General features: G+C 36.2%; 1 protein-coding gene across 2 annotated transcripts in view; it reads right to left on the bottom strand.

Annotated features, from left to right (window-relative positions):
- Positions 1 to 6,901: 6,901 nt before the first annotated feature.
- The window catches only part of LOC109914311 (centromere protein C), an 80,040-nt gene continuing 68,813 nt past the window's right edge, over positions 6,902 to 18,128 (bottom strand). For both annotated transcript variants that reach the window (XM_048592404.1, XM_048592410.1), the window contains exons 13-16: positions 16,536 to 16,631; positions 12,165 to 12,340; positions 9,823 to 9,913; positions 6,902 to 9,268 (exon numbers count right to left, since the gene is read on the bottom strand). In XM_048592404.1, the coding sequence (XP_048448361.1) occupies positions 9,186 to 9,268; positions 9,823 to 9,913; positions 12,165 to 12,340; positions 16,536 to 16,631 (446 nt within the window). In that variant the 3' untranslated portion in view covers positions 6,902 to 9,185. The remainder of the gene's footprint in view (positions 9,269 to 9,822; positions 9,914 to 12,164; positions 12,341 to 16,535; positions 16,632 to 18,128) is intronic.

Raw genomic sequence — 18,128 nt, 5'->3', positions numbered from 1 at the left:
CTAGAAGTCTTATGTCTGGAAGGCAAAGAAGATGCATGCTGTGAAGTTAAAACTGTGCAGTGCAGGCACGTCCACTACTCCACTTCATGGCTTGGAAAGCTCATCCAGTCAATAACAAAGTCATTAACCAAGATTTTCAAGCCTTTGTCCAAATGTGAACAGATAACACCTGATTCAAAGATTGCCACCCCACACCTGATTCTTGTAAATTTTTTGCCAATACAGGTGACAAACTTACACACAACTGCCTTTTTATGGCTTCAGTACACAGTTGGGTGTTTCAAATCAATGTTTCATTAATAGACATGGTTCACAGCACATCTGCAACATTAGAAACCATGGGACAAGCTCTAGTCTCACGCCAAGAACTGAAACAAAAAATTAGACAAGGCTCGATTGAAAAATGTTGTCCCTTTAAAATGGTCAATCAATCATAGGTAGTAAAAATCCCATTAAGGGAACCTTCAATCCAATTCACATATCTTAATCGTTTCCAAATGAACAAACAGGCATTGAAAAACTTCTTCAAAGAAAGATCATATTATTATCATCTAATAATGATGCTAATCACACAAAGTAGCATGTCCCTTTACAACCAGCATTCAGAATGAGGCTTTTTGACAACTGTTTCAACAAAAGCAGGTTGAGTAGATGACTAGGTTTTCCTGACTCATTATGAATGCTTGGCTAAGATCCAAGAATGGTTAATGCATTCAACTCAACCAGAGTTATGTAACCCAGTGCATACTGGGTGACTGGGGCTGGAGGATGTGTGTGGGGATGGAAGGCAAGAAGAGACCTGGTGTCATATTCGTCAATACAACTGGGCTGATGTTTCTGTGAATGGAGAGAGCCTGACTCCGGTCTTGTCATCCGCATCACTTCATATCTGTCTTCTTGGTGCAAAAATTGGGTAGACAGGCACCTCCAGGACAAAGATGGGTAACATGGGCTAGAAAAACTCCTCATGTCTGTCTTTAATGAAACTTCAAGTATTTTCTTCCACTGCAGGCAGACCTAAGGGGAGGTGTCAAAGCCTTGGAAATTTAATAGAATAGTACTGAAATAATGAACTTCAGCTATGGGAGGGACTCAAATAATTGTGCATGTTCTCTTTTTAGTACAGATTAAAAGGAAATTTGATAGACGTATTCAAAATTATGATTGTTTTGAATGTTTATCCTTAGTCTGTTTCATGGCAGAAATGTCAGTTATCAGAGGGCACACACATAAGGTTACTGCCAAAAAAAAGTAGATTTTATTTGTTGTTAAACACAGTGAATTGAGATCTGAAAATCAGTGCCCGAAAGGGAAGTCAAAGCAGATCCAAGAGCAAACTTTAAAAGATAATTGGATAAACATTTGTGGATGAGGAAAAGTATAGGGAGAACAGAAAAGTATGGAAAAGTGGAATGGAATTAATTGGACAGCTGTACCTATGAGCTGCCACAGACAACAAGGGTTAAATGTGTCTTTCTGTGCTATGAAATACTACAAAATACACAATTTGCATTGATGTGGTGATTTTGATCTAGAAAAAAAAGTGTCCAATGAATTAAAACAAGGTATGCACAAGAAGTTCTGAGGGAAGGTTACTCGGCCCAAAACTTTAACTCTGATTTCTCTTCACAGATGCTGCCATTTTATTTTTCTATGTTCAGGAGGCATTATTAAACTCAAAAATTTGCTTCTTCAATGGTTGATTTATGAAGGACCTCTTAGTTAAAATGATATACAGAACACACTCCCTTTGAAACTTTCTTCAACTGTTGTGAATGAATGTAACAAGTAATGCGAAGTTTGAACTTCCGACAGTTACAGCCCATTTGAACAACTGTACATTTAAAATCATTTAAGGATTATGTCTGGTGCCAAAATGAACAATATCACTTCAAGATTATTTGTCAGCAGTAATATCTGCTAAATCACATCCACATCATTGAACAAGGGAAATCTTCCATTTGAAATAGAAGAGTTAGGAAAAGGAAAAACCTGGTAAGAAAGCAAACAGTTAAAATTCATGCAGAAAATTTCATCTCAGATTTGTGGAAGTTATGCTGACCCAACACTGACTTGTTGGATTTAATCTCTTAACAAGGAGGCAGTTTTATTTTCAGATTTCTTTTGATGGCATTTGTGAATTTTTCATTACAGTTAAAAAAAATTATTTTCAATTCAAAAGCCTAAAAATCCATTTAAAAAAACTCAGTGGGTAGAAAATGAATGTTATCATTATTGGGCAAGTACCTATTTTACTTCAGGGAATCAATTATTTTCCAATCCCTGGAAGATAACAACACAGGGAAAGTAAGATGTTTTAGTTACAATTATAGAAACATGATTCACTGTATGGAAACAAAAACCATCTTTAATAGTCATTAAATCTATGAAGTTATCAAGAATTCATTATAACGTGACAGTTGAATATACTACTAGTAGGGTACCGAGTTGAACAGATCCCAGGTTACCTTATTCAAAATAGCTACAGTAGGTAGACTTAGCTAGAAGTCTTTACAACACAACTAAAATTGCAGTAAAATAACAACATAGTGAAACATTACTGCATTGTAATATTAGTATTATTGTACAATCCTCCTGCTACTACTCCAGCTTAAGATTGATTACAATGAATTGCAGCACAATATAATGAATCTATCATCATCTCACAGTTCACACACTAAAATCCTCTGGTGCATCAATTATATTTTTTAAATACCACTTTTCCCCCTTCCAATATTCTCCATTGACAGTGTTGATTCTAACTAAGGTACCAATCCATACTGCTTCGATATTTTGGCATCATTTACCCACAAACCTAATAAATACCAGATTTTTCATTCTCAACTGATCACGACTTCCATGCAGCAGAACTGCCAAGTTATTTTCTCATCAGCCAGGGAATGTGAACCAATTGGAATGATCTCAATTACTACCTACCCCTGAATGAAACCATTTCATTCAGTACAGAACCAACCAGGATTTCACCCACCCAATGTGGTGAGAGCAGTGTGGAAGACAGCCTCAATAAGCTGAAGCATGTGGATATTACTGACATTGGTACAAAAATTGCTGAATCAGCATTCAGTAGAAAACAGGATATTCTTTGGTTAAGTAGCTCCAGTTAATCTACTGCTGTGGAAATTGACATGTCACAGTATAGTGCAACGTGAAATTTAATTTAATGTCTCAAAGCTAAAACTCTGGCTCTCCCAGAAACTAATGAGCATCTGTGATGATATGTGGCTTTAAGATGTGTATTTTGTCCCTATTTTTTGACGAGAGGTTTTAAGGCAGAGGCACCCAGCCTTCTAACAGAGTAAACAGCTTGTGAAGCCTTGGGATTTTTATTTAAACAAGTTGGAACAAAAGTAGCAGCCTGAATGGGCATGGTCAAGCTCTCACAGAACCAGGACTTTTAGTTTTAAGCATTTACTGTTGGGCTCTGAAGAAGTGAAAGCTATTTTTCCCTCTCTCTGTTACAGCCAAAAGCTGGGGTTCTGTTCCTGTTGCAGGCATTGTATACGAGACAATCGGTTTACTGAATTTGCTTTTGCCAAGGGCAGGTTTATGGGATGTTACTAAATTGAAACAGTTAATTAGTAAGAGTTAAGAGTTTCTATTATTTTGTTAAGTTTTCCATGTAGTTATTCCAATTTATTCATTCTTTTGTTGTATTTTAACTATAATGGATGAATAAAAGCGTGTTTGGCTTTAAATCCAGTAGTTTGAACAATCGAATTGCATCTGGAATGCAACATTTATCTTTAAAGTAAGAAATGTTAGGTCTAGACTATCTTCTGAATATTTTGAGGGGCTTTGGTCTGATCCATAATAGTGCCCACTCCCCCAACATTTGGGGAATCATTACCACATTATTCAATGACCTCTTTCACAATTGATGGATAGCAGCTATATTGCATTTTTACACATAAGTTGTTTGATGAAAGAAGACGGGAGAAGAGGTATAATTTCATATCCTTGTCCACATTAATTACAACAAAGCACTTCTGGTCAACAGCATTGCAAAAAAAGGGTTTGCAACATTAAATTTACAAATTAGGAGAATACGAATTTATGGCTGCAGTTCATCACAAGGTGATACTTTTATGATCACCTCATCACTAGGTAGCTCAGAACTTAAGTATTGATGAAAAATATATGCTGTTCAAATGTTGTGAACTCATCAGGACAGGCACAAGAATACCAAATTTAAAAGTGAAGATGTTATACTGCATGAGAGAAGGACGTTGATTGGTTGGCAAGTTGAAGTTGGCAATGGTTGAGATACTGCCATGGAGAGTACACCAGGAATTATCATCCAAATGGTTTTATTAATTTTATAAAAGGCACAATGTTCTTTCTGTTGGCAGTGCACTGCATATAAAAACATGTAGCTTCTAGGATGCACAAGTGAGCTACATTGCAAGTCTGACTGATAATCTTAATTGGTAGTTTTCTCAAAGTATGAATTACTACTCCTGTTGAAACTTGATATTCTTGAATCCTGATGATTCTAAGATGGAAAACTTAGACAGCAAGCCTTTTCTTTCCAGCATATCAACTTTATTAACATACAGCACAGGAGGAAGTCGTTCAGCCAATCCCATGCTTTGAAAGTGGAGGCCAATTGGTGTCATCCCCCACAGCCCTGCATTTTCTTTGTGTTTACCTATTCAGGTATACATCCAATTCCTTTTATAAAATCAATAATAAATTTGGATTCACCACCATTTCAGGCAGTGTAATTCAGATCATCAAAAGTCACTGCGTGAAAACAAATTCTCATCTCACTTCCTGTTCTTTTGTAAAATATCTCAAGTCTGTGGGGCTTTTTTTTGATTAATTTCCTCCCTGTCAGCAGAAAGCTTTGCATCGCTAACTCTATCAAAGCCCTTCAATTTTGAACATCATTATTTTCTTCTGTTAACCTTCCCTTCTCTAGGAGCAATTCAAGTTATTCAAATTAAAAGAGCTCCTCAAATCAATCAAGGTCCAAACTTGGAGTGCAGAACACCTGGTCAATAACAAATATCTTACTATTCGAAAAATAACTTGTCTGAGGTAGGGCAACAGATCGCCTGATTGCTCTCACCAATAAATGGCAATAAAATCAATAGTGTCAAAAGAGAATTACATTGACATAGATGGAGAACAATATTAAATACCTGAAGAGTTTCATAAAGGCAGCCATCAACATTTCAAAGGTCACACTGCACCACAGATGAATTTTCAGCTATAAGGGAGGCTATGAAATAATCTACACCATAGCCATTTCAGGTTTAAAAAAGTACAGAAAAACAGCACCAGTTAATGTTTGGTGCTCCTGTCCATAACAGCATATGTTCTGAGAACACAATAATGGAACACTTATTCCCCACTACAGCATGGCAGCAATGCCATATAGTATTATATTCTAATGCTGATTCGAAGAATCAAACAGACAACAAATTTTTGAGGAATAGTAACAAAGCCTTGGGGATAAAAATAAAAAGTCAGTTATTTAATTAAATGGATCACTCTGAATGGGAGGAAACAAAAATTTGAGAGATTTATAATGAAAAAGTCTTCAACTGAACAAAGGACAATAAAGCTTCACAAGCTGAACTGGGATAGTTCTGAGCACAACATAATCAGGATATCAAAGAGATGGCTGCCAAAGGTGAAAGCTGCTCAGTACCTAGGCTTTTCATGTTGAGGGACATAGCAATTCCAACATCAATTTGTATTTATCTAGCAAATTAAATGTGGTAAGTTTCCCACAATACTTCACAGAAGCATAAAATGACACCAAGCTACAAAAGGAAATACAAGGTGAGATAACCCAAACTTGGGTTTTAAGAAATATCTAGAAAAGGAGGCGGCTAGGCAAAAGGTGGAAAGTTTTAGTAGGGGGACATCCAGAGCTTTTAGCTTAAATATCTTAGGGTGCTGCTACCAATGGAATTACTAAAATTGGGGGCACTCACGAGGCCAAAATGAGATACGCATAGATATCTTGGAGATTTGTAAGACTGGAGGAGGCTACAAAAATTGGAGGTACAAGACGATGTGAGGTTCAAGTGAGAATTCTAAAATCAACATGTTCCACAACTGGGAACTAAGGTAACACAGGCAGCAGTGACAGGTAAACAGGGACTTGGGATGAGTAAGGATGTGCACAGAGCTTTGGATGACGAATGTCTATAGACAGTAGGTTATAGGAGACCAGTTAGACATCCTTTGGATAGACATAAAAGAAAGTTTAAGGAGCAGATTAACTTAAGCAGGGGTGAAGTCATCCATAGAATTAGGTGCAATCTTAGCAATGGTTGGAATGTACAGTTGGAAGCACATCTTAGGGTCAAGCAACATTAATGCTCATAGTAATCTGGTTTAGTCTCTGACAGTTGCCAAGGAGAGGGACTAGAGTTGGTAGTGAGAGTTTAGACAGGGGAACAAAAGCAATGAATTCAGATTCCCAACATGTAAAAGGAAGGAAAGTTCTGTTCATCCAATATTGGATGGCAGATAACCAGTCTATTAACTGAGCGATAGTGGGGAAGCTGGAAGGTGGTAGTGAGGTAGAATTGTGTCATCAGTGACATTTCTAACTAACTTAATAGAAGATAATTTTCTTAATAAAAACTGTAGCCAATTTTCAAAATAAAATTTTGAATAAACTAAGGTTCACTGAGGACTTTAGATCAACATTTGTGCTCACTGGACAAGATGGCATATATGGGAGAAGTTGTCAGTTCCATTATCTCCTGCTTAGTTTTCACTCATGAATACAACAAATTCTTCTTCCTCCACCTCAAACAAAATACATGACATTACAAAGGCATACAGAGATGGTGAAGAAATTCCAAAAATCCCAAAATTATGCAACATCACAATAATAAAGTAATTATGGGAGTCAGCATAGAGAAATCACATGATCTTTTATTTCCAAATGTACATGTTTTGTTTAAGACAAGGTACTCTGGGGAAAAATGGCATCCTTTCTAACTTTCGCTAGATGTGCTGACGTTCTTTTTATATATACACACACATACAAATGCTTCAACATCTTTGCACCTTAGTTAAATACTTGCACATCAAACATCCATTTTTCAAATAAAACAATTTCTTTACAATACAATGAATTTACTGGCTGTTACAAAAATAAGCAAAGGTTTACAAATACTTTCTGCATAGAATTTCTTTACATTTGCAAACTACATCACATGCAATGAAGGAAAAAGTTGGGTTAGATTTGCTTCTTGATCAGTAGATATAAAATTGGGAACAAAGTACAGAATCTATACCATGAGTAACAAAGATCGAAGAAATGGAGTTATACAGCAAATTCTACTTTAACTGGCGTCTTATGAATTGGCATGCTAGATAAAATAGCAAAAATTAGGAACCTCAAATACGGGGAAGTTTACTGTGTTATTCTGTCCAATTATTAGAGTTTTAATTTATTGACCTCAGTGTAAATATAATTGTTGTTCAATCAAGTGGCCACATACAACATCAATGGTTGATTCATTTTCAAGTTAATTTCTCCTTGAATACTGCGATCTAAATAGGACGTCTGAGTAGTCAGTTGAGGGTGAGAGTGAGAAGGCTTTCTGCCGGTAAGTTTTATTTAAGACAAAGTTGCATTATTATTTAAATGATTTATGCTATAAATAAAATATAACAACAATACGTTTCTATTACTGACTGTGTTACATTGATTACATGGACCTCTTGATTATATGGAATATTTGATCAACCAGCACACTTATGGTCCTATAGGTGCCAGTTAGTAAAAAAGTTTGCTGTATTACCAATATTAGTGGGAAAGAGAAACAGAAACCAAGGGAGAAAACAAAGGAATTCACACTTTTTTATTGCCTTTCCACATGCCCATGGAGTTCCAAAGCACTTCTAAACTAATTAGCTATACCTGAATATACTATTGCTACCTAAAATGTGTCACACCTAGCATAAACAATTTTAGATAGATAAATGCCTCTTGCAATTAGTATGCTGCAGTTGTTAATGCTGACAAAATAAAAATCTTCACTGTCACATTCTAAGGCTGTGTAAAATTAATTGGGTAATCTTAAACATTGGACAACAACCCATAACTGAAACTAAGCAGGTAATCTCACTTGGAAGGGTCACATTATGCTGGATTGAGACAAGGAAACAACACTATTCTCCAGCATTGCACACTTATTGAAACTTTGTGATTAAAACATATTGATCAAATCTTGCTCCACAGCTAATCGAACTAAAACTGAACTAGGCGCATCTAAGTTGGGAGACTGTTTCTATTTTTGATGACAAGTACCCCTTCATAGTGATAAACACAGTTAAAAGAATCATTGATGTGGTACGAAATCATGGATCATTTACTGTTGCTGGTTAATGCCTAGCACAGACTGTGAAGAAAATATCCAAACTTTTCAAAGACAATCAACAGAGCTAATGGACAGAAGAGACTTCTCTATTAAAATGGACTGCATTCAATCTCAAGGACAAGGAGTGAAAGGTCACTTTCATTTAATTTCTCTTCTCTCTCTTCACTAGCATTGTTTAACCAAGATTCAGAACTCCAATGTGATGACGAAGCAATGACATGAAATGCATAGTTCCAAGCACGTTAATCGTAACCAGCACACGAGCAAGAATTTATGGTTTACTTGGTACATATCATCCCTGTTGCCATAAACAAATGTATTTTGTCATGAAGCTGCCTTTGGTGAACACTGTTTCTTCACCTTTGTTTACAAAAATTTGAGAACTAAAATATCGAATTACACAATTGCAGAATATGTTCCATTACGTATCATGTTTACCAGTCAATACATCAAGTTCAAATATACAGATATAAATGCTCAAAGCAGCATGTTGCATAACAGCAGATTAATTCTTAACGAAAAGCAAACATCTTAACTATTCCAAAAATATTCAAAACTGCTCTAATAAATGGTAAAAAACTAGAGAAGCTTTATTATGACGATATCAAGCTGTATGCTCAGGAACATTAACTGCACTGAACACAATTTCCAAAGCCCAATATTCCTCATATTTCATAAGAAAACAAACAGTGGTTCATAAAAAAACATTAAAGTTTTAACTATTCCAAATGGTCAAAACTATTCTAAAACACTACAATTACAAATTTACAAAGTATAGCAGTGTCCCAAAACAGCTCCTTACAAAACTTGTTAATCCATCTTGGATCCTTTCAATTGTGTGAAAAGCAGAACAGCCTCAGTATCCTGAAGATTTGTAACATTGTATGTGTTACCTATAACAGGGGAAATAAAAACTATTTAAGTAATAATTTAATTATTTTAATTCTATGTTAAAGACAATACATTTTGAAAATTACAAAATGCCCCAGGTCTGTCAGCCATCTTATTGCCTGTCTTTCATCTTTTAATTACTGGGGCCATTTAATCTCATCAGCATGCGCTTTTGAAACCCTGTGCGCTAATGAGGAATATGCTCATGAACTGTGTTGAAATGCTCAATTAACTTGGCTATTGAAAGAATTTTTGACAAATCTCACTTGCAATTACAATCCTATAAAATCAATTTTGTGCTTTAGCGTCTCTCCAGCTGTTCGATTTCCTTGGTGAAATATGTAATCCCTTCACTATAAGGAATCAGGATTTATGCTGGCATTTAGACGTGCATCCAGGTGGATTCAGAGTGCTTACTGACCAGAAGCTGTCAATTTTTGCATATTTTTATGCCTGCCATATACTGGCAAATGAATCCAAAGTGAAATACTGCAGCTGCTCACAAAGCATAAATTTAGCAGCAAATAAAAACAAAAAAAGGTAAAAGAACATTTACCTGAAGGCACAAAGAAGTAATCCCCCTCTTTGAGATGGTATGTGGTACGGTATATTGTAACACCTAGATCTCCTTTTAGGATATGAAATACCTGTAAAACAACTAATGTCCATCAAAAACAAACTAGGTTTTACATAAAAAGCCACATGCAGGATTCTTCTAATGTGAAAAAGAAGTTGACAAAGTTAAATGGTAACTTCTTCAATCTAAAAGACAAGAAGTGGGTTTTGGAAAGTTTATGTGCACATCCTCAGGGTATCTGACATGGTGAATACTAGGCAATCATTTTTTCTTGTTGGAGAGACTAAAACTAAGAAACACATTTTAAAAGTAAGCTGTCTCCCTATTAAATCAGAAATTAACACCGTACGACGTAGGAGCAGAAGTAGGTCATTCAGCCCATCGAGTCTGCTCAGCTATTCAATGAGATCACAGTTGAGCTGAGAATTCCAAACTACATTTTCCTGCCTTTCCCCATATCCCTCAACTCCCTGACTGATTAAAAATCTGTCTCAGCCTTAAATATGCCTAATGACCCAGGATTGACAGCCCTCTGTGAAGAATGCCACAGATTCACTACTTGCAGAAAAGAAATTACTCCTAATCACTGTGTTAAACTTGCCAACCCTTATTCTAAGATTAAGCCATCTGATTCTAAATTCTCCCACAAGGGGAAACAACCGTTGTACTTCCACCCTGTCAAGTAGTGGATTTGAACCAGCTAAAATAGAATGGATTTCACTGTTCAATACTATAAAAAATTGGAAAGCAATATATAGCATTAATGTCTATTTAAACAGCCAGGAACCATAAAACAGCTCAAATGTCCTAAATATCAGATCCAGACAGGAAAACTGAGAAGTTCAAAACTAAAATCAGGGAGGAAAGGGAGAGAGATGTAGAGAGAAGGGAGGGGGGAAAAGAGAGAAGATGGAGTACTTTTAGGTTCGAAGCTTACGGTGTGTAAATACTTCAGTGTGGTTGGTTCCTCCTTTCTTACTGACAATGTTGCTGCACACCAAGGCATCCCCATAACTTGACACCAGATTTAATTTATCACAAGGGAGTAAAAAAGCAAAAATCTTTCTGGGCAGTTTCCTCCAAGGATAGCAGACAGTACCCTTGCTTAGCCACTGACCACAAATTCCAGACAAAGATAACCATGGTCAGATAGTGAGTGGGATTTATTTTGATAGTATGACTCACATCTCAATGATTTTTGTGACAATGAATACCAAACGTTTCACACTTTTTTTTAAAGAGAGTGAGTCATATTTTTTGTATTGCAACTCATAATACGATAAGCATCAAGGGACAACAGAGCGCATTATCCACGTACTAGCTCTTCAGTAAAGCTTGCAATTAATGACCCTCCCTTATTCTTTCCCCATAGCCATCTATTTTATCCCCCGCTGTGCATTCATCCAAATTTTCTTTTGCAAAATATGGAATTTAGTTCCATCATCCTTTCAGACCACACATTCAAGATCACAATAACTTATCGGTTGAAAGAAAAAAAATCCTCATATCACCTTTAATTCTTTTTCCAAGCATTGCACTGTAACTTCTCATTACTGACCTTTCTGGCATCAGAAATATTTCCTATTTATTCAATGTTACTCATGATTTTGGACATCTGTATCAAATCTCATCAGAATACTCTCTAATCAAAGCACAGAAACCGCAGCTTCTTCAACTTTTCACACAGCTAAGGTCCCTTTTTCCGGAAACCATTCTTTTAAATCTCCTCTACACAATTTAATGCTTTTGCAATGCTCCTCAAGTGTAGAGCTCAGAAACAGAAACAATGACCTTGACATTGACCTGACAAGTTTGCCAAGTGTGGATACTGGGAAGGAGTTGCAGTTTTAACTCCGCAGCATCCATCCCCGCAGGTCCCACATTCGGAAGCCATTGAGGGTCTCTCCCTATCCATTAAGCTTAGGAATCTTTTCACAAAAGGAGAAATCTACAAATGGAGTACTTTGAAGGAGGCTTGTAATGAAAAGAAGTAAAACGGAAAACAATAGATTTGAAAGGCATATCAGAAGGACGAATATCTAAAGGTTATGAAGAGTATGACACGCAGATCTTAAATCATCAGGCTGGCAAGTGAAGGATAAGACTTTGAAGCAGACATTTCGGGAAATCAGGCAGCAGAGGAAAGGGGTGCCAAACAGAACTTTCAGGTTTCTTTAAAAAAAAACGGAGTACAAGTATATAAAAAGGACTCAAGTTACTCAAAATGTTAAAATTAACAAAAGCATTGTATTGGCATTTAAAATATAACATCCCAAAGGTTTCTCTGAAGAATGAATCGATATATGGGAAAACATATTTACCATAGTATCTTTATAAACCATTTGACATCCCTTTTCTTTGTATGGTCCCAGCACTAGTTTGCCACAAGAAAATGTCTGTGAATTTAAGCTTTTGCAGATGGCAATGGACCTATTATCTTCATACACTGTCTTTAAGGGATAGAAGAAATCACACATATCTGAAGTCTTAACACAGTCTGAAAGTGAAAAAAAAATCAAGGATTAAAAGGTGTGCACTGCAAATTAAACGGACTTAAAAATAACCAATACAAAATACAAAAAACACTGACCTACTACTTTTGCCCAAATCCATTTGCAACACATTATTTTAAATATTAATTATCTGCTTTGTACTTGCAGTTTTTGTACGGTTTCTCTCAGCCACACTATACCTGATAAAAGCCAAAACCAAATAAAATGTCCAAATTGAATAAACTTACCAAAGAAATGCATATCTACTTAAAATTTTGTTATGTGTTTGTTTATTTTGTGTTCTTTCAGAACTGGAAAATAAACATTTATTGTGTCTCATTTACAAAGTCAGTTTTGAGTCTTGGAATGCACATTACTGCCTGCAGATTTCAAATAGTTAACCTAACTTGAAGATAGTACATCATCCGGCCCAGTGGGGTCGACACTGTGAAAGCTTAATGGTAGTTGGTGAAAAAAAGTAGCACAAGTCAGATTCTATAAAAAAATTCCAAGAACAAGAATTATTCCAAACAACTGGCTGAGGGACGCACACATTTAAAATCAGAGAAGGGGTCAGCTAGCTAACTGTACACATTAGTCTGAAATCAACAGTAGCAAAATATTGAAGGATACTATTAAGAAATAATAACAGCATCAAACAATCCAGGAGAAACATATTTTTAAAGAATGTGGTATTATTGGACTTTCATAATGTTTTTATAGCATGCCACATAAAAGAAATCTGTTACCAAGATGAAGGCCCATAATTGTGAAGGTGATGTGACAATAAAAACAAAAGAGGATTTGCTAAAAATGGCAATGAGTGTATAAATCTATAGCTATTCTCAGACTGACAAATTTCAGTTAATGATACACCCCTCACAGCGTTTTCAAAATCTCACTCGTTCTTTGTAGGCCTAAACTGGATATGTGGGAAATATCATGGTTTGCTGACAAACATGGAAAAAGGAAGCTTAGCAAATAATGACATCAGAACATAGGAAAAAGCAGAATGAGCAGCCATTCAGCCCCTCAAATCTATTATAACATTTGATTAGATAATTCTGATCTGTGCCAGGCATTAATACCTCTTTCATTCCAGTTCCTCATAACCCTTAACACCTGCAATTTTAAAAAAAAAATCTACTTCCTCTTTAAATATTTTCAGTTATCTAGCCTGCAAAACTCTTTGCTGTAGAGAATTCCAGACAATCATTACCCTCCGCGAGAAGGAATTCCCTTCCATCTCAGTTTTAAACAAATCCCCATATTCTGCAACTATGTCCCCTATTTTGAGATTCTCCCACAAGTGAACAATCTTTTCAATATCTATGCTGTCAAGCTCCCACAGAATCATGCATGTTTCAATAAGTTCATCTTTGAAAATGATAAAGGCCTAACCTGTTTAGCCAGTCTGATAAATCAATTCCTAGGAATTAGCCTAATGAATCTCCTTTCAACTGCCTCCAATATCAATATATCCTTTCTTAGATATAGGTATCAAAACTGTACACAGTACTGCAGATGCAGCCTCACCACGATCATCCTGTATAGTTGTATCATTTTTAAACTTCCCACTTGCCTGGATGAATGCAGCTCTAATGCACAAGGAACTTGACACCATGCAAAACAAAGTAGCCTGCTTATCAGCAGCACATCGACAAACATCCGCTCCCTCCACCATCATTGCTCAGCAGCAGCAGTTATGTGTCATCTGCAAGACGCTGTGCAGAAATTCACCAAAGATCTTTAGATGGTATTTTCCAAACCCAAAAGCACCTCCATCTAAAAGGATAAGAGCAGTAGATACACAGGAACACCATTATCTGCAAGTTTCCCTCCCAGGCCACTTGCCATCCTAACTAAGGAATGTCTTGCTGTTCTTTCAGTACTGCTGAATCAAAATCCTGGAATGCCTTCTCTTACAGCATTGAGATTATGCACAGCAAACAGGCTGCAGCAGTTCAAGGCAGCAGCTCACCATCACCTTCTCAAGGGCAACTAAAGATAGGTGCCTAGTGATATTATCACTAGCCTGTTAAATCTACAGACTCAGGTCATGGTCTCAGGCCCTGGGTTCGAATCCTACTATGGCTGAATGAGCCAGTTAGCTGGATGGTTGGTTTAGGATGCACACTGATGCTACAATATGGCTGAGGTTACCATGAAGGACTCCCCCTCTCAACCTCTCCTTTTGCCCAAGACATAGTAACCCTCAGGTTACACCATCACGATTCGTCCCTCTCTGACAAGAGAGCATCCTTATGGTCTGCATTTTAAAAAACAAAAACTGGCCGAGTCAGCAATGCCCTTGTCTCACGAGCGAATAAAAAAACCTCCAAGCCCTTGGCAATAAAGGTCAAAATTCAATTTGCCTTAATTATCTACAGCACCCTCATGCAAACATTTTTGTGTTTCATGCACAAAAACACCCAGATCATTCTGTTCTGCATTTCCCACAGTGTGTTTATTTAAATATGGGCTACCTTTTCAGTCTACCTACTGAAATGCAAAACCTCATTTGCCAACATTTTGCCTGCCCATTGAAACCATGTCCTCTTGGAAATTTGTCATGTTTTCATCACCACATGTCCTCTCAGCTATTTTTGCATCACCAGCATATGTGGATACATAACACTTTGGCCCCTCTTCCAAGTCATTAATATAGATAGTAAAAATTGAGGCCCTAGGCCTGTTCCTTGTGGCACTCGAAAAGTTACATTTTTCCAACCCGAACAAAAAATTATCCCAATTCTGTCTTATGTGTGTTAATCAAACTTCAATCCATGGCAATACATTACCCCCAATAATGTGAGCTCCTAGCTTGTTTAATAACCTTTTATGCAGCCCCTTATCAAACGCCTTTTGGAACTCAAAATAAAACTATATCTATTGGTTCCCTTAAATCAATTCTGCTTGTTATATCCTCAAACAACTCTACCAAACTTGTTTTTCCTTAATTTCCTTAATTTCCCTTTCACAAAGCCATGTCAACACTGTTTTGATTATGTTAAGCTTTTCTAAATGTCTAAATATTGTTTGTACAGCAAAGAACTTTGGATGCTGGAGATCTGAAACAAACAAAAGCAGAAACTGCTAGAGAAACTCACAGGACTGGCAGCAATTGTGCAGAGAAAATGGAGTTAACATTTCAAGTTCAGAGACCGTTCTTTAGAACGCTTCTAAAGAAGGATCACTGGACTCAAAAAATGTTAACTCTTGCTTTCTTCCACAAGTACTGCCAGACCTGTTCAGTTTCTCAAACAATTTCTGTCTGTCTTTATTTCTATTTGAGCGGTCCATTCATCTATCTTGTTACAAGACTTTTTATCGTTACCACTTATTCTCAATCTAACTATACTGCACTTTTCTACCCTTTTGTATGACCCTTTCATTACCATTTCCCTGCATCTCTGTTCGATAGTTTCTTTTGATTTTTTAAAACTTGCCTTGAATTGAATCCTTCTTCCCATTAATTAGCTTAAAGATCTAGCTACAACCCTGGTTATACAATTTGTCTGGACACACTTCCCAGCATGATTCTAATTAAGCCATCCTAAATTTTTCACATAGGTCTGCTTTCCCTGTCTGCTTCAGAGATGCTGACTTGCTGCACACTCTCATTCTGCTTCACAGTGACATTGATTTGCTGCATACACATCCCACTATCAATGACAATAAAGGCAGGAGGTCTCATGTTAGGGAAATGACAAATGTAGTTTAATACAGTATTTTTCCAAATACGTGGAGTGTAGTAGGAAAGAAAAATTGGAAATATAATTTAGAAATAACAGTTCCATGAAAAGCATATTAAGATAGAATGCACGACTGCAACCAGTTAATGAAGCAGAGTCAATCATAACACTTAAAAGGTAATATATTGGGAAAAAAAATAAAGAGGAGCTGCAATAAAAAAAACTTTTTTTGTTTTAAGAAAAGTGCTCCAGTATGGAACTATTTATGACACTGGGTCAAACGGCTTCCCTCGTCCTCTAATTTTAATCAAGATTAATTTTATACTTGTCTAATTTAACCTAAAGTAATCTTGAAAAAGGTAGAGGCACAAAAGTTGAGGCGCTGATCTAGAACAAACCATTTGTATGCATGGACAAACGAAGAACACAAAACCTACGAGCACAGCTATCACCTATTATTTCAATTATGTGTTATTCACTTTTGCACAGTGGCAACGACACAAACCTACAAATACTTCACTGCTTTCCTTTACATTCCAAACACAGGTAGGCTTCAAACTTTCCTGCATAGCTATTTCAGGTGGCCTCTTCTCACAGTTATCTGTTCAAATAATAAAACAGATTGAAGTTATTAGAAAGTACTTTAACTTACGTTAATCATCATCACAATATATTTTTAATATATTTGATTTACAATTAAAAACAGATAATTTATATTGATTAAATGCCAGGATAAATCCAACACTAAAATCATGGCATTATTCTCTGAGATCTAACGTATGTGCCACAGATAAGCTGGGTGAGACAACAGATTCTTGTGGCCAATTTATGGTGCTGACTTTATCTGTTTTGAATACTTGTCAAAAAGCAAATATTAATGGAATACTCATTCAGGGGATTCAATCAAGTTAGTCATAATGTGATCTGTATATTCTAATGGAAAGCAGAGTTTTCTTGACGATAGACAAGAGTGAGGGCAAGGAATTTGGACTACTGCTATTTGAACGATAAACAATCAATATAAAATACCTTAACCCAACAACCTGTTTCCATATTCTAAATACTACACAATTTCATGATTTGGGCAATTCAAAATTCAAAACATATTCCAAAAAAAATTGAGCCGTTAATAAAACATTTGCTGTAACAATGCAAGGTTCACACACACCTTAGATAGGGGGAAAGCAGTCAGAGCAGGCATGCAAACAAAACTGAGGAAATCAACTGAAAAAATTGTCCAATATGGTAAGCATGATTGAATAGTAACATTAGGCTCTTTTTGAACAATGCAGAAAAAATATAAACACTGCACTCTGCATTCAACACCATAAAATACATAAAACTACCCAGTCTTGTTTCAATTCAATTTGGTCAAGATTGTTTTTTTGAAAATTAATTTCTTCCCCTCAAAACAAAAGGTGGTATGTTGGAGACCTTCACTCAGAACAAGGCTTTATTTAACACTCGTTAAACTAGCTTAGAACCCAACCAGTATCTACATTCCCACGCTCACAAAAGTTATATTCAGTAAAAATGTCTCAGTGCTGGCTTGAGGTGAAGTTAAGATATGAGATCTATAGAATATTTGAAAAAGATCAAAATTTCTGGACATGACATCAAAACCCCAAATGAGAACAAATCTTAAAAGTCCCTTGCTTATGCCTTTTTTAAAACAAATATTTTGAGGCTGATTCACATGTTAAATTGTGATATTGAAAAAAACAATTAATCAAATGAATTCATTGCCTTTGTAGATTTTGAAAACAAATGGTATTCTTTTCTGTATAATGACATGTGAATTTATTCCATCACATGGTTCTTCAGATTGAGCTTCACCCTCTGAAAAAATTCAGCAAGCTCTAATAGCAAAACTGATAACCTTTACGTAGCACATAACTGGTGAGTTTTTTTTAATATTAGGGTCTCAATACTTGTCATCAATTGGCATTATCTCCCAAGAAATCAACAACTTAATTAACTTAAAACAATAAAACCAGCTATAACTAAAGAAGATAACAAGGTGTAGAGCTGGATGAACACAGCAGGCCAGGCAGTATCAGAGGAGCAGGAAAGCTGATGTTTCGGGTCTGGACCCTTT

This window comes from Rhincodon typus, chromosome 3 (genome assembly GCF_021869965.1).
Source record: "Rhincodon typus isolate 14 chromosome 3, sRhiTyp1.1, whole genome shotgun sequence".
Classification (NCBI taxonomy): Eukaryota; Metazoa; Chordata; class Chondrichthyes; order Orectolobiformes; family Rhincodontidae; genus Rhincodon; species Rhincodon typus.
The sequence above is the reverse complement of the archived record's forward strand: the minus strand, read 5'-3'. Positions and strand labels throughout refer to the sequence as shown.